The sequence below is a fragment of the Lutjanus erythropterus genome, chromosome 2 (assembly GCF_056507025.1).
Source record: "Lutjanus erythropterus isolate fLutEry1 chromosome 2, fLutEry1.hap2, whole genome shotgun sequence".
NCBI classification, from domain to species: Eukaryota; Metazoa; Chordata; class Actinopteri; order Lutjaniformes; family Lutjanidae; genus Lutjanus; species Lutjanus erythropterus.
The window spans coordinates 38,910,452-38,937,461 of record NC_139318.1 but is presented as its reverse complement, the minus strand read 5'-3'; the positions used below and the strand labels follow the sequence as shown (position 1 = coordinate 38,937,461).

Genomic DNA, 27,010 nt, shown 5'->3' with positions numbered 1-27,010 from the left:
CATTGTTTCTGCATGCTGTTCTCATTCCTCTGCCACAGTTTTCTCATCTGTCCTCTATTCCTCCTCCCACGCCATCCAAAACACTCCACCTACACACACACACCCTTTTCTCATTTCTTCTCCCTTTTAATCTCCTGCTGTCTCCTTGTATCCCCTTGGTGCACTTGGAAACCGACTGGCCCCCCTTATGTCTCCTTTGCAAATGTACTCAGAACAACACTGATTTTCATTTGATGCTGCTTAATTGTGTTACAGCTGAGCAGATTGCGAGTTTAGCGGCGAATGCAAAACTCCGAGTGACTGACAGGGCAATTCATCGAGCTGTCTGTTGCTAGATTGAGTTAACTCAGTACCGTTATTGAAAAAGTCAACCTGAATTAGAGGAGTCAAATGAGAATTTAGACACACTGACCAATGTTATATCATTGGAAAGACAATTTCAGAGATGCTGGCCTCCTTCGAACTTCAATGAGTACCTCCCTTAAGCGCCACAGTCTCATGCTTTAGTGTTTTAAACAGACGGGTAGCCTGCAAAATTTATTCGTTTGTTCATCTGCGGACTATCAAAGCAGGAGACGTAGTGATGCAGATACTGACTTCTGAAAACAGGAGTCATACTTTAAGGGAAAAGTTTGCATTAAGTTTTAATCATTTGTGATCCAACACACACACACACACACACACACACAGACATACTCTCATTTTTTTTCATCTAAAAACAAAGATGGCTTCCAGCACATCCAATTAACACTTCAAAGGCGATACGTTGGCATGGTCCTCCTGGAAACAAGCCACGCAATCCTGACATGATAAACAGAGACATTATCTTCCGTGAGATGCTAGCAATGGTTGAAGGCGGAAAGAGACTCTGAATGAGGAGATTGTGGCTCGTACATGTTTGCTCTCTGCCTTGTGTCTCGCTGTCAGTATTTTATCTCGCATCACCACCTTTCATCTCATTAAAGTTATCCCTCTTATTATGCTGGTGAGCCGCTGCGGTCACTCTGAGTCAACGTATAGAAACTGTCATTATTATCTCAAAGTGGAAAGTCTTTAATAGATTTAAGAAATGACAAGCAGGGATTTAAAGTCTCCCATGAACATAGAACACTACAGCGTTTTCTTGCCTTATTTGTGGTCGATTGTTATCAAGGGAGATCTGTGAAGATTTACATACATTATCCTAAACACCATCAGTGCGGTTTATTGATGGAAGTCAATACTACACAGTGACGCTCACTTTTGTCCCAAGCTTGATGTTTTAAACATTTTAGAAGTGCACTGGACATTATACACTCTTAGAAATAAGGGTTCTACCCAGAACCATTTGCTTCTGAAGAACCCTTTTTTGATTAAACTATTCGTCAAGGCTTCTTTGTAAGACTGAGGGTTCCATTAAGAACTCGTTTCATCCAAATAACCCTTTTTGAAAAAAAGACAAGCACTGTTTAAATCCTCGAAAAACTCTTTTGCCAAGGTTTCTTTGTACCCTAAAATAAAAGGGTTCTCGGTAGAACCCTTCTGAGTGGTTTTTTAGATGAAACCCTCGGAAAGTGGTTCTCAGTAGAACTGCCCGGAATATATAAAGATTCTTGGTAGAATCCTCTCGGTGGGTTCTAATAAAAACTCTTGGAATATAAAATGGCTCTCTAGAACCTCCTGGGTTGGTTCTAAATAAAGCCTTTGGAATGTGAAAGGGTTCTCAGTATTACCCCTTGGGTGAACTTTAGATGAGACCCTTGGAATATAAAAAGGTTCTCTGTAGAACCTCCTTGGTAGGTTCCAAATAAAACCTTTTGAATATGAAAAGGTTCTCAGGAGAACGCCCTTGGTGATTTCTAGATAAAACTCTTGGAATGTTAAAAGGTTCACGGTAGAACCCCCTGGGTTGGTTCTAAATTAAATCCTTGGAATATAAAAAGGTTCTCAGTAGAACCCCCTTGGTAGGTTCTAAATAAAACCCTTAGAATATAAGAGTTCTTGGTATAACGCCCTGGGTGGGTTCTGAATAAAACCCTTGAATGAAAAAAGGTTTGCAGTAGAACCCCTTGGACAGGTTCTTGTTCTTGTCCTTAGAAGGTGGAAAGGTTCTGAATAGAACCCCCAGAGAGGGTTCTTGGTGGAACTACTGTACCATAGAAGGGTTTATCTTTGGAACTTCTCATAGACCTCCTTTGAGAGCCCCTATCTGGGTGGAACCTCTCACAGATGGTTCTGGGTATAACCATTTATGTTGGGATCTAGGTAGAACTCTTTGTAAAGATTCCAAGTGGATTCCAAGATTCTATAAAGAACCGAAAAGGGTTCTTCTATTGGGACAAGCCAAAGAACCCCATGGATCTGAACTTGATGGCAGATAATCTAGGTTGAACTTTCCATCAGTCCAGCTTTGTTTTGCACCTAACAGATGTTTGCTTGTGAAAAATAGTTTTGTATTTTGGGTTAATTTCAGTTCTACACTTTTTGTGTGCCAAGTAGATTTCCTGCCAGTATCCATATACATATCTGGGTAAATAGGGTGAATCTACAGGGTCTCAATTAGTGAGGAAGGGACACTCCTTTCTGTTGTACCTTCTGAATCAGTTTGTACTTCAGACTGAAAACAGGAGTGTGCTTTTTAGATAAAAAAAAATCTTGTGCAGAAAAGCTTAATGGACCTGGCTGGTATTATTCTATATGTGTTTTTCTGTCAACAAATCCTATGAAAAGATCAAAACCTTACCTTGACTATGACACTCAGCCCCAAGCCTTATGGTCTATACTGAAAACATAAATCTTTTAAAAACCCTTCACACATATATAGTTTCAGTTTTTTTAAGAAAACGTGATAAATTTTTAAATACATGCTGCAGTTTTGACAAACAAAGCTTAAACAAGATGAATGGTTCGTTTGCAGGGGACTATTTTCAGCTGCGTATTAGTAAACTTGTGGTGCAAGAGTGAGTATTCATATGTGGGACTGATTCAAAGTAAACTACAATAGAAGGGCACTCAGAGAGCACAGACCTCTGCCAAGGCAGTCCACTCTTCTATAATATCTAAATCTGCATATCTGTGGTTGAGTTTATTGCAGATAATTTAGATTTTGATGAGGTTGCAAGTGTAATTAGTTGTTGGATATGCATGCATTTACATTCTCATAGACACACCTTAGTTTATGACTGTTTTCTGCCTGAATTTTGAGCAACTACATGTGTAGACTACCTGTTAACTGTTACCCGTGAATTTAGATTGTGATATCAAGTTCTCGTATCGCTACAACTGACCCCTCCTAAGTCCCATCACTTTTTGCTGTCTGCTCCAATAACAGTTGCACAATCTTGGTAGAACCTCAGTCAGCTTTCCTGTTTCTTGTACTCAGATATGTTATGTGCTGGACAACATCAAAGTTAGCTAATGTCAGCAATACACTAGCTAGCTAATGATTTCTGTAGATAAAGTTTTGCTAACATTAGATGTCAGATTTAACTAGCTAATTACCTATTGATGCAGATTAGCTAGTGATTAGCTAGCATTTTGCTAACATTAGCTATCAGATGTAAGTAACTAGTGATCAGTTTTGATTTGTTAGCTAGTTAGCTAGAGTCTTAATAACATTACCAATCTAAGGTGTGGGTTCTCCAGCAACATCTTCAAACTATCCTCAGATTTTTCTTTTTTTATTATTTTCAACATAGATTAGCCTAGAATATATAAAAGTACAGGAAAAAGGAAAGGATTAAGTTGACCAAGGTACTGAGGTTTTTGCTCTCTGTGCCAATAGCTATTAACTTTCTCCTTTTCCTGTAAAAGTGACATATACAGTCACATCTTAAGTTAGCTCTAATGTTAGCAAAATGCTAGCTAACTAACTAGTTAATATTAGAAAAACATTTAGTAACCACCTAGCTGATGTTTGTGGCTCACATTTTGCTAATGTTAGCTAACTTGAGATGGGACTAAGTTGCTTTTACAAGTCCCCCAGCAATGTCTTTCTTTTCAGCTTAGACATTCCTAACACATAAGACACCTAGGGACAATAAAGAAGCAGAAAGTTGACTGAAATACCAAGTTCACTGAAGTGTTACAGAGCTAAAAGGGGCGAGACTTAGGAAAGGTCAGTTGACTGTGTTTTGTCACTTTTGAACTTAACTACTATCCACTGGATTTTAAGAATTATGGTATTTATTTTGCCAAGGTCAAGTGTCGTAGCTCATAATATTAACAAAAAATAAATAATTTTAATCAAATAAAAAAATAATATGTGTATCCGTGTTAATTACACAGATCCGCTCTAAAATGTAAAGGGTTCTTTCTTGGCCCGTCCTACACACTTCATACAGTGTCATGAACATTGAGCCAGTTGGTGTTTTTTTTATTATCCTGCTGATAAACAGGCAAATAAACAATATCAAAAACATAATCTCCTTGGCTGAGGTAATAAAGGCCCATTTCACCCACTGCAGCGGTGTGGCTTGTTGACATGTTTTTAATAATTACATAGTACCTGTTATTGGGATAAATGTATTTTTTGTTTTTAGTCTTTTCATAGGGTGTGTTGATAAGAAATATATTTAATATTGCCAGCCTTATCCTTTAAACCATTTAATCATGTCTAAGAAGAGGAGAGGATCTGGTGTCTAAAAAAGCCCTTTGGCCCCTATTTAAAACCAATTGTCGCAATTGCTATTGTCACTTTTTTGAAATGGGAATATTTCATAGCAGAAAATCGTCTTTTAAAATGTAATAACTGTCACCGTCACATCCCAAGTGGATAGAAATATTGTACATCACATGCGAGAAGGAGACAGCGGCACCAGTTGAAGGTGTAATGGCACGAGCTGTCTTCTCCAGACAAAGTGTCGCAGAAGAGATCCTTTCTCACATGTTGATGATAAAACAGATGACACACCCTGAGGGGAATGGGCCCTGTGAAATTCTTGCTAAATGTCAAAGGCGCTAATATTTTGACAAGCTTTCTCTCTGTGCTATGTTTGAAGTCATTAATTCATCGCTACCTTTGTTCTTTTAAGGAGATGGAAGAAGCATCACCAGACATTCTTTTTTTTTTTTTTTTCCCACCACCTAAAGAAAAGAGAACAGAAAATGTGCGTTTGTTGATTCTAATTGGAGCACACTTGAAATTCAAAGCATTCACAGACCTGCTGGGGGCTCGATCCATCTTGGAATGGAATAGTCTAACAAAAGTAATAAGGTTGTGATTCAGGTCAGAGGTTATTACAGTAGAAATTTGATTTGGCTCATATCTTAGACAAAATGGAACAGAGATTTTTAAAGTATTGAGCTTTTATTTTTAAACTCTAATTGAATGTGAAACAGCTTAGCTGAGGATCCCCATCACTGACATACCCTATTCGTTTATATTATGCAGCTATAACTGGATAATTGCACTCAGGATCTGTCTGATGGTATACACACACACACACACACACACACACACACACACACACACACACACACACACTCCCTCTCTCTCTCTCTCTCTCTCTCTCTCTCTCTCTCAGTTCTCTCAGGTATGTTTGGTCAGGAAATGAAAAGGAGGTCCTTGCAGTGCCCATAAGTAATAAATCTTTCAGAGATTTAATATTTCCACATGAGACAGAGCGACAGTCTGACAATCGACCAATGTTGCATTACACTTTATGAATATTCATGAATGGCTCCGTGTTTGCCATGCTAATGGACACTGAAGCTGGCGCCGGCCTTGGGAGTCCAAAAAAAAAAAAAGCTACACCTCTATGAGATCATAATGCTGGCTTATTCTATTCTCCTGATGTGTGTGGCAGACAATTCATATTTGGATGTGAATGTCAGTGCAATTAGTTGCAGGATATGTGTATGTTTGCGTTTCCAGAGCCACACCTTTGTTTGAGAGAAAATATTGATACAGTTCGAGTGATGCAATGATACCTGTTCTCTCATGAAACCACTGTCCCTTAGTGCTACATACCGACCACTTTCAGTCAAAATTTGAACAACTACAGGGCGCCTGGGTAGCTCAGTTGGCAGAGCGTGCGCCCCATCTATGGAGGCTGTCAGTCCTCTGCAGCGGCCGTGGGTTCATCTCCCACCCGTGGCCCTGTGGTCCGTGTCATTCCCCACTCTCTCTCCCCATTTCCTGTCATATCTTCAGCTATCAATTAAAGGCATAAAATCCTCCCCCATCCAAAATTGAAAAAAAAAAACAAAAAACACATTTTGAGCAACTACATGTGTAGACTACCTCAGAGGATTACTTGTGCCTGTGAATGTGGATATTTGATAGTTATCACATTGCTACAATGGACCCTTCCTCAGTCCCACCCTGTTTCATTCTGTGCTTTAATAGTTGAGCAAGCTCGGCACCCAGCAAAACTCGGCCATCTTTCCTGTATCATATATCACGTTCTTATTTGAAAAGAATGCCAGATTTTAAAGATGGTTAAAAGGTGTTGCTGGGGTACCTGGATGAGCAACATTTATAGGCCTACTCACGTTTTCAGTTAGCTAAAATTAGCAAAGTGCTGGCTAACTAGCTAGTGAAAGACTGATGTAGATGTAGCTATGAAGTTAACTAGCATTTTTATATTTACCATCAGATGCAACTAACAAGATAAAGATTTATGTAGATAAGCTAGCTAGCATCTTGCTAATACTAGCTAACAATTAGCTAGGTACCTGGCAGAACTCCTCTCAACTTTCCCCTTTCCTGTTTCCTGTTTCCTGTATTCCTGTTTGTTGAATAGAGAGCCAGCCAAAAGATGTTAATGGGGATACCAGATGTAAAAGTGACATAGTCACACCTGAAGTTTGCTCATATTAACAAAATGCTAGCTAACTAGCGTGCCAATGATTGATGTACATTAGCTAGCTAGTTAGCTAGCATTTTAAAAATATTAGCTATCAGATGTAACTAACGAGTTAAAGATTCATGTAATAACATCACCTAACCATTCTTCAAAATGTTTTTTTTTCAACATAAGTTAGCCTAGCACATAGCATATCTAATGCCTTCAAATGAAACTTGTGAACTGGTAATTACAACATGAGAAGTTGTGTACATGACTGATGAACTCTGAGCTTTGAGAAAAGGTCCACTTACAAAGCTCTAAATAGCACAAGAGGGGGGTGTTCATGGACTCTTTCCATAAACATGTAAACAGGAAAATAGAAAGTTTAGCGAACTTCCAAGAGGGGTGGGGCTTAGGAAGGGTCAATTGGCTATGTTTTGTTACTATTTAATTTAACTACCATCTACTGGATTTTAAAACTATAATATGTAATATTTACATATTAAAATGTCTAAAATCGCTAGACATATGTTATATATTTTGTTGAAGCATGTATGAGACAGAACGATAGTCTGACAGTCAGCCAGTGTTGCATTACACTTTATGAATATTCATTATTGGCCCTGTGTTTGCCATGCTAATGGCCACTGAAGCTGATCCGAGCCTTGGAAGTCCAAAAAAAGAAAAAAAAAAATAGCACTACACCTCTATGAGATCATGATGCTGGTTTACTCTATTCCCCTGGATCATGTTCTTGACCATAGTGCATCTTAATAATTAAAAGAAGTTCTTTCTTTTGGATTTAGATGAGCTGAGGTGTTTATTATTCAACATCATCAGACAAGTGGTGGAAATCTCATTTCATACAGCAGCGAGGAGAGATCCAGGCTTCCTCACATCTCCCAGTCATTGCTTTGCCAGACCGTGATAATCAAAGAGCAGATGCTCACTTTCAGCCAGGCGTCTGTGATCTGTGTGTGTGCAGGTGTGTATTTTGGGGGATTGTATGCCTATACTATGTGTATGGTTATTTGTATGTAAATGTCTGTGTGTTTCTGTCTGTTTGCCCTTGCAAATCTTGATGTGATATGTGTACCTAGTATGTTGTTTGTATCTGTGGTCATCTGCAGCTCAGATCCACATTCATCAGCCTGTCTTATCTTCCTGCTTTGGGTCACCTAGTCTCTCCGTGAAAGACATTACACAGTGCCGGATCCACGGCGATAGCACAATCCAGCAGTCAGTCAGGCTTTTTAAATTCGCTTGCATGCCTCTCCAGCTTCTCTTTTTCAAAGAAACCAGTCACCCAGCTAATGCGACAGGTTCCCTTCGACTGCTTAAGTCTGTTGTGCAGCTGGGTAGACCTGTTGGTGTCTTGGCTTGGTATTAAAGCACACCTGATGCCGGGTAGCGCAGTTGTTTTTCTGCAGGGCATGTTTATTCTCTGACCCCTCCTGAAGTGATAACAGTTCCTTCCTGCAGACGGAAAGAAGTTGGGTCTTAGGTGAGGGTCTCATGGGACCCGTGGCTCATTTCCCTTGCGAGGCCCTCACCCTCAGAGAGAGGCTGTGTTATGTCCATCACACTGCATGCTCCCCTAATCAAAGGTGGTGACGTAGGACGCCAACTGTCACTGTTGGAGCAAATCCCAGAAATCACCCATCATCTTCCCCGGCCATATGCCTTGCAAGCTCTATGTGACGCCATGACACCAGTATTTAAAAATACCCTTCCGTCAGTGTGTGGGCGGTGGAAAGATAGTGCTTCACGCTGACATGCCAAAAGTAGCCTGTGAAATGCAATCCGTCTCCGGCATGAGACGGAGCACTTAGCCATGTCAAACTGCTCACGTGATGTCTTTGGTTTGGTTGCCAACAAAAATATAAATGCAACACTTTTGTTTTTGCTCCCATTTGTTCATGAGTTGAAGTAAAAAAAAATCTAAGTAGGTCATAACCAGGATTTTCAAAATATTGAGGTCATGAGTTGTAGCTTCCCCTGGAGAAAATTGTTAAGACAGTAGTATAAATCTATGCATTTTAATGCATTTTGAGAGTAATATAATTATCATTTAAGGAATAATGGCATCGCCAACACATAGTTGGAAATTGTACTGTTCTGCCTGTTTGTATTTTTTTTTTTTTCACTTGACACAGAGAGACTTTGGTTGTTTCTGCACCCAGAAAAATGCTGTGTTCATTACAAGGAAGAAAGAGATGCTGGCAAATTTTTGACTTGGAAAATGACTTTTTGATTCCACTTTACTTCTTTGTTAAAAATAAAAAAAAGTTCACTTATATGTTCCACAGATTCAAGGAAGTTGCATAAAATTGTTGAAAAGATACATAGGCCTGACAATTAAATATGATTAAATAATATATAATATTACCCCTAAAATCAGAAATAAAAATACTGGAAAATCTTCTGGAAATTCTTATTTGTAAATGATTATTTTTTTATATTTCTCATTAATTATCATTGAATTATAGTGATTAATTGATAGACCCAAAAGAGACTGACTCCTCATACAAACATACAAATTTGTTAAAGTCCTTGTCCTTGTGAGCACTTCACCTTTGCCAAGATAATCCATCCACCTGACAGGTGGTGCTTATTAAACAGCATGATTATTACACAGATTTGTCCTGGACTGGACGCAGTAAGAGACCTCTCTAAAATGTGCATCTTGATCTTGAAAAAGATATTTATTAGGCATTGAGCTATGTCTATTTCCCACAGGGCTACAGATACCACATTTATTTCTCAGAGGGTGTTGTCATAACGTGCCCTACTCTGCCTCTGATTGGCTAGCACTCGTTGCTTCTGTTGGCTGGGTTGGTTTGGTTGAGGCATGAGCAATCATTGGTTGGCTAAGAGTAGAAGGGTAAGCCAATCAGAAACAGAGTACGGTGGATCATGACTTTGCCCTCCTGGGAAAAAAAAGATATCTGTAGCACTATGTGAAAATAGCCATAGCTCAGTGCCTAATAAAAGTCTGCATTTTTCAGTGTGTATTTTTATGGTGACCAGCTCAAGGCACACCTGTGCAATAAACATGCTGTTAAATCAGCATCTCTATATGCCACACCTGTCAGGTGGATGGATTATCTCGGCAAAGGAGAAGTGCTCACTAATATTTTTGCTGAGTGTACATGGATGTTTTCCTTTAATCTAAAAAAAAGTTACTGAGTTCAAGATTTCTTCTTCAACCAGTTTGGACTGCTTTTCACTGATTTTCTTGAAGAATAAATCAGTTTATGCACAACAAATGGTGCAGGAATACGCTCTTTCACCCCTTTGTATTACTTGGATTCTCTCCAACTATTTTGTGCAAGTCCAAAGCTTTTCTTTCTGTTTTATAAAAAGATCCCAAGGTGTGATGTACAGTAAGATACATGAGCAATGCCATGCGCTCAATCCTCTTTACACATATGATAGTGTAAGTTCTAAACCATTAGTCTGCTGCAGGCTTGTAGTCAATGACTGCCTAAGAAAAGGCCGTGCTTCATTAGCCACAGTGGACAGTTTGTTGCCAGATTAATAGCTAAATACTGAGGTCATTTGTCTGTTTATTTATTTATCCTTTGGTTTAACTCATCAATGAAAACAAGCACCCGGTGTGATTTATATTGAGAGTTCAAACCAAATTAATTGAAGAACTCCTGGGGTGGACTTGTACAGGCATTATTGATAGGATGCCCTTAGTTTGAGTCTCATTGCACGTGCTGCTCAGTCCATTTGTCTAACATATGGAACCGCACAGCGTGTGAAGCACTTATCTTAAGGGGAATTGTTAATCATCTCAAATCATGCAGAACCTGCTTATACAGGCCTAATGCAGTATACTGTGCAGTTTAGCCGTGATGAAAAGACTTACCTTTTTATAAAATTATGCAAATCACTCATTTTATCTCAACACCAAGATACACAGGACAATCACCGGCTCCTCACAAGCGCAGAATATTACAATCTGCCCACTCCCTCTCCTGCTTGCGCCCTATTGTTTTAGAGGGTCCAAATGAAAGCCATCTGGGGGCTGCTGTCCACACCAAGACAAGGGAATTAGCTCTCTGAGTGTCCCTTATCTCCCTGCCTCCACACTCCACTCGGTGCACTCCCATTCTCCTCTAGTAATGAGTATCTACCCAATTTAGTTCCTTTCCTCTCCAAGGGGGAATAAATCCAGCACAGTCCTTCGGATGAAAGAACCTGCAGGTCCCTCGCCTCTCGCCCTGTGACCTTAATTGACAGGAAATTGTATTTGTCTCCCTCCCTGTGTGACAAAACAGGTATCCAACAGGATTTGCTCTCCATGCTCAGTACAATGACCTTTGTCTCCCTGTCTTCTCTTTTTTCTCTTTTCAGCTGCTCCAAAGGGTCCTAAACTCTTGATGTCCCCCACCAGGGCAAAGGTAGGGGACACAGTGCGCATCACTGTGCAAGGATTCCAGGTAGGATCGCCTGGGGTAAGTGCATGGGGTGTTAAAAAAAAAGTCTTTGAAGACTGGTGCATGTGTGCAGTTCAGCATGTTTAATTTTCTTCTGGAGTTACCACCTCTAGCTGCGTTTCCACCACAGGACCTTTCCCAGGAACTAGAAACCTTAAGAGGAACTCAGTGCATTTCCACCAAATTAGTTCTGGTCATTGCGCCAGTTCTGTTCAGGTTTCTTGGAACCTTGGTGCTACCTAATGAACCAGTTCCACCAGTTTTGAGTGGAACCATTGTGATCAGGATGCTCATCAACAGAGGGTCTTGCACAATGCACAACAACTTGTAGAATATGAAATGCCCAATTTTATTCTCATGGAAAACCTGCTATTTTTTCGGTTCTTAACCAATTACTATTTGGCAGATATGCTTGGAATGGTTCAAAATTTTGTGGATGAACCAGAACCAGGCTGGTTCCATGTTGGTAGAAACGGTCTGTAAGTGCATTTCCACCACAGGGACCAGGTTCTAAATTAAGTTTTAAGGACATTATTTTCTTAAAAAGTAGTTCCTGGGACTAAAAGTTCTGGGTACTTTGGATGGGAACACAGCATCTGTTGGACATTGACATCTTTTACTCAGTCTGCATTCCAAATATTCATTTTGCCAAAATTCTGATTCACATTTACGCATGTATTTCAAGTATACAGGCTGTAAAACTATTTGCAATCAGCTGCAGGCAGTGCAGCTATAACAAAAATGAATCTAGAGATCAAATTGAATGACTGAAATCTATCTGATGTCCATGTCTGGCAGTCTTAGCCACCCATGCTGGGCTGGTTTTCACTGTTTTCAGACTTCCTGCTCCATAATCCCAAAGAAGGGGCTAAAGGTAACAGCAAAGAGATTGTCTTTGTGTCACTTTCATCCCCTGCCAAAAAAGAACATGTCCCTAGTGTGAATGGCCTGTGGATGGTCCTGATCTCTTTGACAGGAATGACACATTGAAGCCAGGCAGCTGGTGCCAGTCAGGTGAAGAGGATAGGGCTAATCCTGATATAGGGCCTGTTAATGGCCCACAGCACAAATCACCTTTGTTACTTCTCGGTCACTGCTTCAGGAATCTCTAGGAGTCATGAGCCAGATTTGATTTTATTTCACTCCTCTGCCACATTTCCATGTAAAAAATCAATGCCTCTTTGGTTTAGTGCATGATGCTATTGACTGCACAGATTGCACATGTGTTTTTGTCTGCCCAATGACCTCGGGAATCTTTTAAAGTTTTTCTTTGAACAGTGTTAAAATTGGTTATTATAAACAAGCTCGACTGTGGCATACAGCCAGTTGGGCCCTTCGGCAGCGCGGGCATCAGCGCATGCAGACTGATCAGAAAGCAAATTTGCCTTATCCTTCACTGGACCTAGGCTTTAGGGTTTCACAAGTAGATAAGATTGTGTGTCAAGACTGATAATTTTGCCTCCCGCCCGTCTGATAAAATAAGATGCCAGTTCCCCCACAGGTTTATTGTTTTAGGAATTTATTATGGATCATCATCCTACAGTGTGGTCTTTGTGTTCATTTTTCATTGCTTTATGTATGAGATTAAACGGGACAGCGATGGTTTCAGCAGCACAGAGCGCAGACCTCTTTAATCTAGAGTCTAGAGGCTCTTGGGGTTGTGTGACAGGAACGACTCACTTAAACCCTTTTAGTGTTTTCATGTCTGTTTTTTTATCTTAATGTGACCTTTTCCCAACAGCCTGTCTCAGTCTACCAACTCATTTAACCTTTGTCATGGCTTAAACACAGACCTCTTTTATTAACATTTATTTTGAAAGGTTAGTCAATTCGTATCAGTTTTGTCGCAACAACTGGCCCTTCGTTAAGCCCCTCCTTCCAACGTTACTGTTGATTAGCAACTGTAACTACACACCAAAACCCTGTTAAGCTTATCATTTTTCTCTACGTTGAATCTCCAAGATGAACAATATTCAGTGTCTCATGACTTTGAACGGTGGCAGTCTCTCAGAAATGATAAGCTGCAAATGTTAGCATGATCAGCTAACTTCCTTACTACTTGCAGTAACATTAACTCCAGCCAAGCATGTGTTAAATACCACTACACATGATAAACTCATGGTTTATCCCAGGTGTTATATTAGGATTTGTTATGTAGAGGGTCAAGGGCAAGGATGCGGGCTGGTGCATAAACGAACTGGGCCGCTGCCAACACATTTTTCTGGCTGGCTCTCTCAGGTCTAAGCTGGTTTTTCTTAGCTCTTAACCTGGCGGTCGTCCTAGGAGCTGGTCTGGCTGGGTGACCATCTCAAGGCCCACCGCAGTAATCTAGTCCCCGAGCTTCCTTTTCACACGTTAAAGATTTTATTTCTGTTGTCTGTTGCATGTTGTATTTCACCATACAACCAATGTTTGCTAGAATGTAGCTTTAGCCTGGGTTCTTGTTTTAAGATGTGTCAGACAGAAACGCTAAATGACAGCTGGAGACAGAGTTCTCAGTGTAATCAAGGAGTTTAAGCATTAGCCTTAGTTTACATTAGCTTGCTACACTCCAGAAATCCGCTAGTGAGAGTCATCATTTTAGCCGACAAAATCCACGGCCATCAGCTGGAAATAAGAAGCTGCTTTACTTTAATTCTCTGTTGAATCAAAGACCCAAAGTTTCCAAACTTGCTGCCAATCTCCATGTTAAATTCACCACTATTATCACTGTAAACTGCATATGTGCAGTTTATGTAAAATATTTCACCATATTAAACTATTTCAGTAGGTCACATCAAGCTGTTAAGGGCACTTTGGCACCAAGCAATTTTTTTAGAGCAGCTTATCTGAACTCTCAAGTGTTTGTCTGGGCATGTGAGAATGAAATGATTTGACCTTGGGTGCATGCCAACAAAATGCACCAACACTGCTTGCTCCAGGGGAGGATTCTGAAATGTGCCCTTTTTGAGTCAACGGAGAGGGATGTTGACATCTGATAGGAAGCAGTCGCTGCTTGAGGAACCGCAAAAGAAGGACAAACTACAATCTGGACTGATTTTAATATTCTCAGCTGTTTATCTGTGCTCTCTTAACTGAATGAACAGTGTTTAGGTGAAGTTACACAAGCTGATGTGTTGACTTTGTTTTCAGTCGCCTCTCTTGTGTGATTTTGTCAAATAAACTGCCTCATTAATGACCTCTGAAATCAAGCAGTACTTGAGCAGAGTGAACCACAATCAAGGAAAGTTTTTCAACATAAATTCACATGCAGGACCTCGATTGTACACCCACTTCATTCGAGATGAGATCACATCATTGATATCCTAAACTGTCACTGAGGTCAGACCTCTAATCTCTTCAATGAATCATTCGTTTCTTTTGGAATAGATACATATGCTCCAGTCATGTCATATGTCAAGTACCTTTGATGTCCAAATGAGGTGCACTTTTCTTTGACATAAGGTGAGAGTGCTAGACACCACTTTCAACAGTGAAAGCCTGCTTTGCTGAAGTGTATCTCAGGGGCTTTTATTCCAAGAATGCATCAGATGGATGGAAGAGAAGCTATATTGTATGTGTCTGTACAGTGCATGTTTGTGTGTATCAGTGACGGTAAATAAAGATGGATGATGTGTCGCCTCTATCTCCAGCTGTACAAAACTGAAGCCAAAATATCTCGGGTAAGAGCACTGCCATCTTCGTCTGGGGATGTCATTTGGAGCCCAAAATGTTGGAGCCACGCTATCGAGTTCCTGCCGGATGACTCAATCACGAGCAGAGCCCAGCTGTCAATCATGGCATGGTTACCTTGCCAAATAACTAATTAAAGTCAAACTGATCAGAAAAACGAATACTTGAACAAACAGCATGATAAGAGGCAGGATTAATGACTTGTCCTGCAGCCTTCCACCAGGGGGCGACCAAGATGCTTTGGCTTCACTTTTTGGGAGCTGTGATCCCATCTACTTCTACTATATGTTGTTGGTTTGTGTTAAGTGTGAGCTCTTTCCGCATTACACATTTGCCAACAGGAGACATTTTGGAGGATGCTGCAACTGTTTGTAATGTTTTAAGTCATGCCAAAATCTCGAACCTTATGGTGAAATTATTCTAATTTTAGCCAAGAGGTGCGTGAGTGTTTAAGGTCTTACTCATTACTTTTTTAATTTATCTATTTTATCTTTATTTAACCAGATAGGTCAACGGAGAACCAGTTCTCATTTACATTGATGACCTAGCCAAGGAAACTGATACAAGACAATAAAAAATAGATATATCTAGACCAAGGAAATAATCTCATCCAAAATGTAAAACACCTGCATATATACAACAACAGTGTTCCTGATAAGCAAATTCAGAAGCAGGTACAGTGATCAGAGATATCATTTGTGATGAGTTATTAAACATAGGTTTGAATTTTAGCTTCTTTTGCAGCTTGTTCCTGTCACTAGGGGCAGCAAACTGGACTGAGAAACAGCCAAAGGAGATGCAGACTTTTAGGATGACCTTGTTAATGAAAATGTTAGAGATATTGAGTAGTGAGCGGAGATGTGGGGTTTTTTTTTGCCAATAATATTTTTATAAATGAACTGATACCAGTGGATCAATGGCTGGGTATGGAGTGATGGCCTTGCAGGCATGGAGCACAAATCTGAAAGACTCACCAACATGCACCATTTTTATCATGAACCTCCATAATGTAAACGACTTGCAGCTCCAGGCAGGCTTTAAAACTATATGAAGGATTTTTAACAGGCTACGTATTGAAGGAACCAGGCCTCTTAAACATGATTTTCAATATATTTTTATTAAAAAATATATGAAGCTCAATTTTAGTGGATGTCCACTAAAAGTTTTAAGCTTCACACTGTGTTAAAATGAAGGGCCACCCAGAAGGCAGAGGAATAAAATATCTGAAATAAAGAAAGAAAAAAGAGAAACAATCAGGGTAAACTTAATAAAATGTTAGCAGTAAAATAATTTCTTTTCATTTAAATTATTCACATTTAAAGCTCCAGTGTATAAGGTTTACGGGCATGGAATTTAATAGAAATGGAATATAATCTTCACAAGTATGTTTTCATTAGTCTATAATAACCTGAAAATAAGGATCATTATGTTTTCTTTACCTTAGAATGAGCTGCATATCTACAGAGGGAGTGGATCCTCTTCCATGGAAGCCACCATGTCTCTACAGTAGCCCAGAAGGGACAAACCAAACACTGCCTCTAGATATAGGTTCTCCTACAAGCTTAGACCAGAACAGTGCAATCTGCAAGCCCACCACTAGATGCCACTAAATCCTACACACCAGTCCTTTAACATCAGACTACTACCTTTGATTTTAAAATCCAAATATATTAGGATAGTGAAATTTAGGTAGTTAATTTATCTTGTGTCTATTTAAATTCTATGAAAATAAAATACTGAATATCATGTTTAATGATAAAGTTAACATTCATACAGAACTATACAATATGATGGGAGACCACTGTTAACTGTCAGATAGTGATAGATGCCCCGTCTTAGATAGTCTGGACTGACATTCACAGTCCAGCACAGATGCAAGAGGACAGAAAAACACGCTGAGCGAGTTATTCTACTGAGAAAAAAAAAATAGCTTATTTGTAATATCGCCATCACCTTGGCATCATATTACAACAATTTTCACAGCTGTTATTGTGAACATCATAATTTTAATCAGCACTGTTTAAATTAAATCAACTCTAATAGTTTTCATTAAATTAGTTTTGTTTTTGATGCTCGTTTTTGCTGACATACTTAACATATTTGCTACCAGAGATTAACCAGCCTTTATCTGGGTCAGCATCTGCTTTTCTCCATAAATACAGGCTAGAGACATTTATACTGGTTGTAGCTGTATTTGTCTTTGTGTGCTCGTGTGATTTTTTTTCATGTGACCTGAAACTTGAAACCTTAAATATTCGAATAGATACTAGTTTTGTTTTTAACAGAAGCAGGTGTGATATATTAGTGATATAAAGTATATGTATTAGTATATTAGTATTTCTTAATTCACTGCATTAGATGTAAAAATATTCTCCCTCTTGTTTCTCTCTGGACATATTTATATGTAACGCTGTGAACTAAAAGTTCATTTGGACCAAACAAGAGCAGTTGGAACAGTTGAAAGATGAGCCCAGACATTTTCAAGAATTTTGTATTTTGTTTGGTGTCTGATGAATCTGAATGAAGATAACAGGGACGACGATAAAATTACTGTTTCTGATTTCTGTAGTTGTCAGAGACTTAGAATACCAGTCTGAACATGTCAGTGGCAAAAACAAGCACTTTTAGTGGACGTACTTGCGCACAGGTCCCCATAAGAATCACAGTGTGGCTTAGTTTTGCTACTGATGGGTGCAGTGTTTGCTCTCAGTACTAGACCAATTAAAAAATAAAGTCCCGATTAGTCAGGTAAACACAAAAACATGTGAGAATAGGGTCCAGTTTGAAAAATACCAAAGTTACCCTTCTAGTTAAACTCAAAGGTTAAAGTTTCTGTGATTATTCTGAGAATATTTTTGTCGCTGGGAGTTTGGTGCTCACCACAGACGGTCCCATTGCAGGCTGGGATAATCAGCCAGGGTTGCATGTCTCCTCTTGGCAATTTTTAAAAGAAATCTTTGAAAGCAGTTTTGCACTCCCATTGTGAAAAAAAAGCGTGTTTTTCTTTTGTCACGATGATTAGAAATAGCACTCCACACTTGATCGGTGTAGAGCGATAGTCCTCTGTTGGCAGTGTGTGTGTGTGTGTGTGTGTGGTGCGGTACACGTGCCAGGGTTATGGTGTGAGAAAGGAAGATGAAGAAGCGTGACCTTATACCTCAGAGGTGGAATCATGCAAGAGATTCACCCTCTTACTGTGTCCTCTTACTATCTGTGAACATGTCGACCCACTGATATGAATGAAATAGTGCTTTGTGGAGGATGATATTTTTAAATTGTAAATGGGGGGTGTATTCTCTGGAGGGCTCAAAAATGTGAAGAGAAAAAAAGTGTTGTAAAGTGAAGTGTTGATTATTAATGCATGTTGTTAACTTGCCATTGCATTAGGGGAAAATTGGAGCTTGTATTATTCATGTATCCTTTGCTCTTAATCTCTTGGCTGAGACTCACAGACTTTCTCTGCACCACCCCCTTCCTGCTCTTCCCCTCTGTCTCTTTTTTCCTCTCCTTTCTTTTCCCTTTTTTTTTTCCCTTCTTCTCTCCATCCCGCGTGGGTGCCGGGTGTTGATAGAACGAGGTGTTCCCTGAGCCCCTGTTCACCTGGACGCGAGTGGGCGGCCGCCTGTTGGACGGCAGCACCGAGCGGGAGGGGAAGGAACTGATTCTGGAGAGGGTGCCGGCCGAGCTCAACGGCTCCATGTATCGCTGCACGGCCCAGAATCCTCTGGGCTCCACAGATACGCACACTCGCCTCATAGTCTTTGGTATGTACGCTCGGCTCAGCGACGAGCCTTGGCCCCCGTTCTGCGGTGGCTACTACGCTCACAGTTGAACTGAAATCACATTTAAGTTAGATTAATTATTTAGAAGATGATGAATATGAAACATTTTTTTTGTTACTGTGCAACTCGGCTCCACCAGAATTATCTGGAACACTTATACAATTACACAGTTAAATGTCACAGAAAATTACATAATTCTACAAAAATCATTTCATGTATCTACAGTATCTTTGAAAATACTTTGGAGATTTATGTGGCCGCTTTTAGGTATGAATCATTAATGCGGCTAAGTGTGTGATTAATAAGAGATTGTATCCCTAATTGGCTCAACAACACATTCTTTTTAAGGCTGCACTTAGTGAGGATAACTAGTCTCAAGCAAGGGATTTAGTGACTATTCCATCAATGGCACGTCTTGTAACACTCGCACTTAAACCCCAACAGCCAACAGTGGCATCAAAGGCCTGCGATGAAATCAAAGGACCTTTGTTGTTGACAGTGTTAGAGAAGCGCTTTGTTCAATGGCCAGACCAATGAAACGTGTTCATCAGAACCTGGAAGTTGTTCATTTACTGGTGTTGATGTGGGAGCTGGATTGCTTACAGGCCTCTATTATGTCTGTGTGTCGTGCTCCTCTGGATCTGTTTACTCTGGACACTCTTGGAAGAGCTGGGATCTGCCACTCCGAGCTTCTTCAGAAGGCTTTATCAATGAAAGGGAAATTTTAATCGAATAAGCTCCGCCACAGCTAAATGAGCGCTGGAATTATTTGCCCCCAACTTCAGACGTGCACGTTACGTAAATGTGATGACAATTTGACATGTTGATTTCATATTTGAATAAGCCCCTTTTTCCACGAAAGTCACAATGGCAATTACGCGTGATTTGAAAGACTTCACATTAATGCAAAAGCTGCAAGACACACACGTTGCTAAATATGCAGACATTATCGTCTAAATTAGGCAGCAGATTTCTTTATTCTATCTAATCAATTATGATAATGAAGTATATTAGGGGTTCTCTGCGAGTGAAAAGTGGTGCTGAGCCCTTCTCACACTCACAATGGTCATTAATTAAAGGGATAATTCTGATTATCTGAAGTGGGGTTTTGTGAGGTACTCATCCATAGTCAGTGTATTACCTACAGCCGGCACACCCCCAGTTTGGAGAAGCAGAGAGGAGTACCGACACAGAAGCTGAGCAATATGCTGTGGACAGGACTGCAGCAAAATGTATGTTAGTGCTAAAAAAATCAATGTCTGTTAAAGTGTAGCTTTATTTCAGCCCAGTCTCCTAGAAATTATGCTAATATACAACTAACTGTGCAACAGTAAATACATTATTGTATAATGCATAATGTTGTGACATGTTGTTAATTAAGGGACCTGGCAAGCTGCAAAAGTGTCATAACAATGTCATCCACATAAACCACCATCTGAGATGTTCCTGCCTCCCAGCAGCACCTGATCCTTGAGACTGGCTGTGCAGAGGGAGCTCTGTTCACATGTCATAACAATGTACTTAATTTGTTTTCCCACCAAAATAGGCAAGGCACTATCCTCCCACAGTGAGTGCAGCATTACTCAAAAGACAGCAGTGTATGTGACAGATTCTTTATTAATATTTAACTGAAATGACCTTCGATTAAATGATCTTTCCATAACCTTAACTGTAATAAAGTCCAGTATTGGTTAGGTAGACCTCTTCTGTTCTCTGTGTCAGCACGTTCATGGACGCATCAGAGCAAGCAGCTGACAGGAGCGAGCGCTCACCATGAGTCACAACTGCAAGAGCATTTCAGTTAGACGGACAAAGTGCTTTTGTTGCCAAGATGTACCCAAAGTGATCTTTCCTTACTTTAACCAAAGCACTTTTGTCGCAGGATCTGGATGTGAACTTCGGTCTTTGGTGTAAAAACTCTACAAATTATATGCCCACTATTCACCCCAACCACATCCTTATGACTCCAGCGCATTATATAAATGTTTTGTATAAAGAAACATTTCTTATTGTTTAGTAACATGTTGCAGACAGGGTTGCATATTAAGAATATTTTCACTGTTTTACTTTGCCGTCAGACAACTTTTTCTGACAGCCCAATATCACTCTCTCCAAACCAACCAAACTCCACAGTCAGAAGCCTTTATTTTACTTTACAAAACACTGAAGTTGCTGTTGCCTCGATCAGTTAGTTTGTTGTGTGACTTTGGTAAATCTAAACTAAACTTTTAAATCACTAAATACACACAATAACACAAATTAATCTATTGAGCTGATAGCAGCTCCTGTGTTCTGCAAGGTAAAATTACTGATTTCACCCATGGAGTCTGGTTGGTTTGGAGAGAATGTTTTGGCCTACGTAATGGCAGTTTCCCATCCGAAAAGGCTCCCTGACTGAAAAGTAAAGCAATGAAAACATTCTAAATTTAGCATACATGTCAACTTTTATATATATATATATATATATATATATATATATATATATATATACTATATATATATATATATATATATATATATATATATATATATATATATATATATATGTAAATATATATGTTTTTTTTTGGTAGCTAATGTACATTTTGCTGCTGACCAGTCCATAGCAGTAGATTGCTTTCCTTTCTATGCTGGGACTGTTTCTTCTCCAAACTGGGTGCTGGTCGATTAGAATCTACTGTAGGTAATACAGTGACTGTAAATACCTCATGCAGCATCACTTCACTATCCCTTTGAGGCTACAAAAATAAACAACAAAATAAGTTTTAAAATCCATCACTGATGCAGCCTGTGAGAGAACTGAACACTTCTTCCTTGATGTGTGCTACCAATCCTTCTTACATAGCAGATGCAAACTATCGTGCAGACATCGCAGCTCTATCTACCATGACTCTGTCATGGTTGAATAGAGCCATTATGAAACATTTACGTGACACAGACCTATGTTTGAAAGCCCAAAAGACTTTACTAAAGTGTGGGCCGATAAAGACAGCAATGTTACGGTGTGAGCTGTTTTGACACTTGTACTCTGCAGAATTCAAGTCACGTAAGAGAAATATTTTTTAAAAAATGCAGAAATGTGTGTTGCACGCACACACATGCACTTCAGCCCTGAAGTGCCCTATTAACGTAAATCAGGTCGACAGCATTTTCGTACTCCATCGAGTTTGAAACAAAGAATATTGTATCCATCATCTTTTTTTTAAATCCTCTGCCTGAAACACTCCTATGAACAGGGTTTAAAGTATGTCACAAATGTACAAATTACTGGGCGGGCCTAATAAGAACCCACTTTAAGGGGAAAGTGCCACTTTAGGGAGGCGTTACCTTGGGAGGCGTTTTGCTAGGAAGAGCACTAATGTCTATTTAACACCCTGATGCACCCTCAGGTGTCATCGGCTACGTGCCTAGTATGGCCCATCTGTCTGCCTGCTCCTTGTAGATTGCTTCCACTCACGCTTAGGGGAAGTAAATGGTGATTAAGTGACCTTGGCACCGTCCCCCGTGGCCTTGAGATGAGACACTTCTCTCGCTGCCGGGGGTTGAGAGAGAGAGAGAGAGAGAGAACTATTTGGGGGCTCTGCTCGCTTGGCAAAGTGTTCAATATACATCATCAGGAATAATAGAGTATAATGACGGCTTGGTATAGAGACTCTCCACTGACGACGAGCAGTGCTCACGTCTTGATGATGTACATCTTTAGCCACCCTCAGTGATAATACCCTCTGAGATTACTGTGAAGTGAGTCAGCACTGAAGAGCTGGGCAGCGACACGCATACACACACACATGGGCAGGCTCCAAAACTGCACTCACATGCAGAAACACACAGATATGTGTATGCTTATGCAAATTTGCAGGGGCAGGCAAACACGAGTGTGCATATGCAGAGTGCACACACTAATTTCCCTGAGCCTCTCAGAGGAGCTGCTATGTTAATGTGGTTGCAGAGAGACCAGGAAAGTTTCACACCGTGCTGTATGTGTAGCCCCCACCTGCTCATATGTGAAGTCAGAAAATAGCTCACAAAGTGGAATTCAGGAGTGTTGCTAATACTCTGCAAGGCCTCCTGCTTCTTCCTTTGCAATTACTTTATCCCTCCGAGAACTTTGAAAACACATTGTCAGACTGTATTGTGCAGGGTAGACCTTTGCACTACTTATTAAAGGTGGAGTCAATTTCTCCAAACCCTTTTCCCAGACTGTCTAGTCACAGCTGTAGCTGTCTGGTCTCATGGCTGCTGCTAAAAGTGTCCTGGTTGTTCTGGTGCACTGCTCTGTGTTCCCAGTTCCATTAACAGGCCCGGTCTTTCTCACCGGGGATGTGCCATTTAGCATGTGCTTCAGGAACTTTGGAGTTCAGCTTCATTAGAAAGCCACAACCTCTGTCAGAGATGACTATTTTTTTCTTTCTCTATTTCTCCTTGTCATGCTCTTTTTCCTCTTATTAAAGGGATAGTTCGGAGTATTAAATGTGGGGTTGTATGAGCTACGATAGTTAACATATTACCTGCAGTAGATGGCATTTGGCACGCCCACATTTTGGAGAAACACAGAAGAGTACCAGCGCGGAAGCTAGGCGATGAACTGCTGTGGACGTGGTCAGCAACAAAAGGTATTTCAGCCACCTGACAGCCTTATCTGACACATCGACAAATATTACTTTCTCCAGTGGGTAAAATCAGTAATTTTACCTTACAGAACAGAGGAGTTGCTTCTCTATCGCTACCTTGATTGTTTGTGTTATTGTGTGACTGCAGTGAATGTGATCTATCGATGGTAAATTAGCAGCTCACATGTTCTACTCAGTAAAATGCCTGATTTCGCCTATGAGTTTGGTTGGTTCAGAGAGAGCAGTGTTTGGGTTATATAACTGCATCTTCCCATCAGAAAAGGCTGTCTGGCAGCAAGGTAAAGTGGTGAAAATATTCTAAATATAGCTTGCTCTTAAACTGAAAGTGATTTTTTTTTTTTGTTTTGGTGTCTAAAACACCTTTTGTTGCTGACCTTGTCGACACCAACCAAACTCTAGAAGTCAAACTAACTCCAGTGTTCTGCAGTCTAACAGAACACTGGAGTTATTGATCTACCGCTGCCGTGATCTGTTAGTTTATTTGGGTTATTGTGTGACTTAAGGGAATCTGAACTATCCTTCTAAAACTCCAAACTCACACAATAACACAAATAAGCATACAGATCACAGAAGCCATGTTTTTCAAGGTAAAATTACTGATGCCTATTGGGTTTGGTTGATTTGGAAAGAACAATATTTGCTTATATAACAGCGGTTTCCTTTCAGAAAAGGCTGTATGATGGCAAGGTAACATAGCAAACATTTTCTAAATATAGCTCACACTTCAACTGATATTGATTGTTTTAGGTGGTATATTTTAAGTAGCTAAAATATCTTTTTGTCAGTTCATTGCTGAGCCTTCATGCTAATACTCCTCTCAGCTTCTCCAAGCTTTGCCAACTGCCATCCACTGTAGATAATACACTGATAAGTACATAAATAATCTGAACTATCCCTTTAACTCCCTGCTTTATTCAGTGTGTCACTCTCAGTCTGTGTGTGTCTCTCAGCAACAGCTACAATTCTTGATCATCTCACGGTTGATCTTTTTTCTTTGTTTCCCACAGAAAATCCAAGCATGATGAAAAATACACAGAATCAGAACAGTAAGTATTTCCGCCACAGAAAATTACTATCTTTGAGTGCGTTTTCATTATAATGCAGCTCATGATTCCTGCTGTATCGCTTGATCATCATATTTTTGTAATTTGAGAACAAAATGTGACACTGCTGTCTGTTCAGTCGTAAAGAATGTGGGCAGAATACTGGCACTGATCAGAGGAGCAAATTCTTTGGGAGACTGCGGTTCCAGCATTCGAAGTATTGACAGGTGGATGTTTCTCATTCTGTCCTGAATGCTTTTCCCCCACATAGACTGCGGGAGAGTGATTCAGTCAGGATTAATCTTTGCCTGATGTTCAGTAGCAGCAAGCAACAAGCCTCTTCCAATGACTAACCGAGCCTGTCACTTTTGGTTGAGTGTGAGATTATTGGTGTTTCATATGTGCGGTGGTGGCTCATTTGCGGCTTCTGAGATTATCATATGTAAAGATGAGGAATTGTCAGGAGAAGCCGCAGGGCTGTGACAACAACCTTTCCATCTCTCCCTTTTTTCTGCCACTCCCTTTCTCTTTCTGCTTCAATCTCTCTGTCTGTCACTCCTCTCCTCCTCTCTGACTTTTCATACTCACTTTCTGTCTCCCAACGCCAGGCTCTCTTCCTTCCATTTCTGCTCGCTCTTTTCCCTTTTTCACCACCTTATTTTATTCCGTCTCTCCGTCTTCCATCATATTTATATTTTCTACTTTTCCTCTTCAGCCTAGCTCACGATTCTGATGCAGATTTGCAGGAACTCAGGCTTTATGGTCAGTGCAGATTATGCTGAAGTGTAAAAAAAGATCCAATTCTGGCTGAACAGCCCGAGTCAGATGGGCTTCTTAAGTAAGAAGTCGTCCAACTCACAAAGACTGAAATCAGAGTGTGACCCTATAGAAATAGCAATCAGAGTTTAGATACAAGAGTAAGAAAACCTCAATGAATCATACAAGGAGACTCTTTAACAGATGTAGATTAGTTTATATCAGGAGTGTCAAACTTTGTCTTGTGTAAAAAAAAAATGTAGAGCAGTTATTAATTCCAGACCAGAATGCAGCTTCTTATATATTGAACAGTGTGCAAAATATTCAGTACAAAATAATGTGATCAGGCCTCTTTTTTAAAGCAAATATTAGTGGAACCCTGTTGCAAAGGCCAAAACTTTAGATTTGTAAATGTTTTGTAAAGAAAGGGATGACTTAACTGTCTTATTAACTTTGTTTCCACGTTAGTTGGTGTTGTGTTGTGATGCTAGAGCTGTGACAAAAACCACATTACCAGAATATCACTGTCATGTGATATTTTACCACAAGGATGAGTGCATTACCGTCATCACTGCTCATTGGCAATGCACTTGAGATCAGCGCATGGATCTATTAATACACCTGTAAGTCTGTGCTGCACACACATGGCTAGTCAGGAACACAACCACTGATTGGTCAAAAGACTCAACCCAAGGCATCATGGGATTGCCAGTGGATCAATAACCACATGCTAACAACAACAACAACTGTTTTCAACGTGGAAAAACTAATCAATAATCGCAGAACATATCCAGTGTTGGGTTTATCGTTCTGCATTTGTTTAACCGTGTCTCTAAGAAAAGACGCCGCAGTTCATGAAGCCATAGTTAACCACCGTCTCAAGGGAATATGTTGCTTTTTCACTGCGGTTAGACAAAATCCATACTGTCACAGTCCTAGATGATGCCAGCATTGCTATACAGCAGTGGAAAGGTAACTCATCTGAATCATAAAGCAAACAAGTACTATATAAATACGGAAATCGTTCAAATGCACCTGTAGATCCACTGTGATCTGTATATTGTAATCCAAGATTCCTGGCTTAACTTTCTTAAAGCCTTAAAAGTATAATGCAGCAGCATGTATGTAAGTATGCAGTATTTAGTGATTAGTGAAATAATCTTCAATGTTATCCTGTAAAATAGGGTAATGTGCACTAAATGTAAATTGTAACCTCTGTACTATGAAACAAGAATCAACAGAACACCCGGCAGTTGTTTTTTTCCCCCTTTTACAATGAGCTGCTGCTGATGAAGTGGAAAATGTATTTGTGGTAGTATACTGTAATTTCATAGTGTATAATCCTGCGTTCATGTGTGTGACACCCATGTTTGTCCCAGGGTACAGTGGGAACAGATTCCCAAGCAGATGGCAAGCAGAGCTGCCTTTAAACTGCCCCAGTCACATGATATTTGAACAGTCTTGTAGTCTGACACGGCCTTCGCTCTTTTTCTCCCTTTTCCTGTGTCCTGTTTTAAAAAACATCTCATTATTTGCCTCTCGTCCTCTCCCACACTCAATTTCTCCGTCTCTCTTCCTCGTGCTCTTTGTTTTTCCCCCTCTCTCTTCCCCTCCCATACCCAGTTCTGCAATTCGTATCTTAGGGATGCAAATCTGAATATGCAAATTCTATGGTAAGCGCAGGAGCAGGTGTGTCACAGCAAGGACAGAATCAGGTCAGCATGGACGCGCAGACATGCCTCGCATGCAAGTCAAATTGGTGTACAACATGGCCCCAAGAGGTCACCGCACACGTGCCCGATCGCTTAATGGCTGAATACCCAACTCCTCGCCTGGTGCGAGCGGAGAGGACCACCCTTGTCAGTCAGTCAGGGCCACAGCAGACAAGAAAACTATGCTTCCCATGAG

General features: G+C 40.2%; 1 protein-coding gene across 2 annotated transcripts in view; it reads left to right on the top strand.

The window, feature by feature from the left end:
- Window positions 1-27,010, top strand: part of igsf21a (immunoglobin superfamily, member 21a) — a 290,961-nt gene that overhangs the window by 256,402 nt on the left and 7,549 nt on the right. The window contains exons 7-9 of one of the 2 annotated variants that reach the window (XM_084739312.1): window positions 11,136-11,236; window positions 18,462-18,654; window positions 24,311-24,349. In XM_084739312.1, coding sequence (XP_084595438.1) covers window positions 11,136-11,236; window positions 18,462-18,654; window positions 24,311-24,349 — 333 coding nt within the window. The remainder of the gene's footprint in view (window positions 1-11,135; window positions 11,237-18,461; window positions 18,655-24,310; window positions 24,350-27,010) is intronic. The other variant, XM_084739319.1, reaches the window with a different exon arrangement.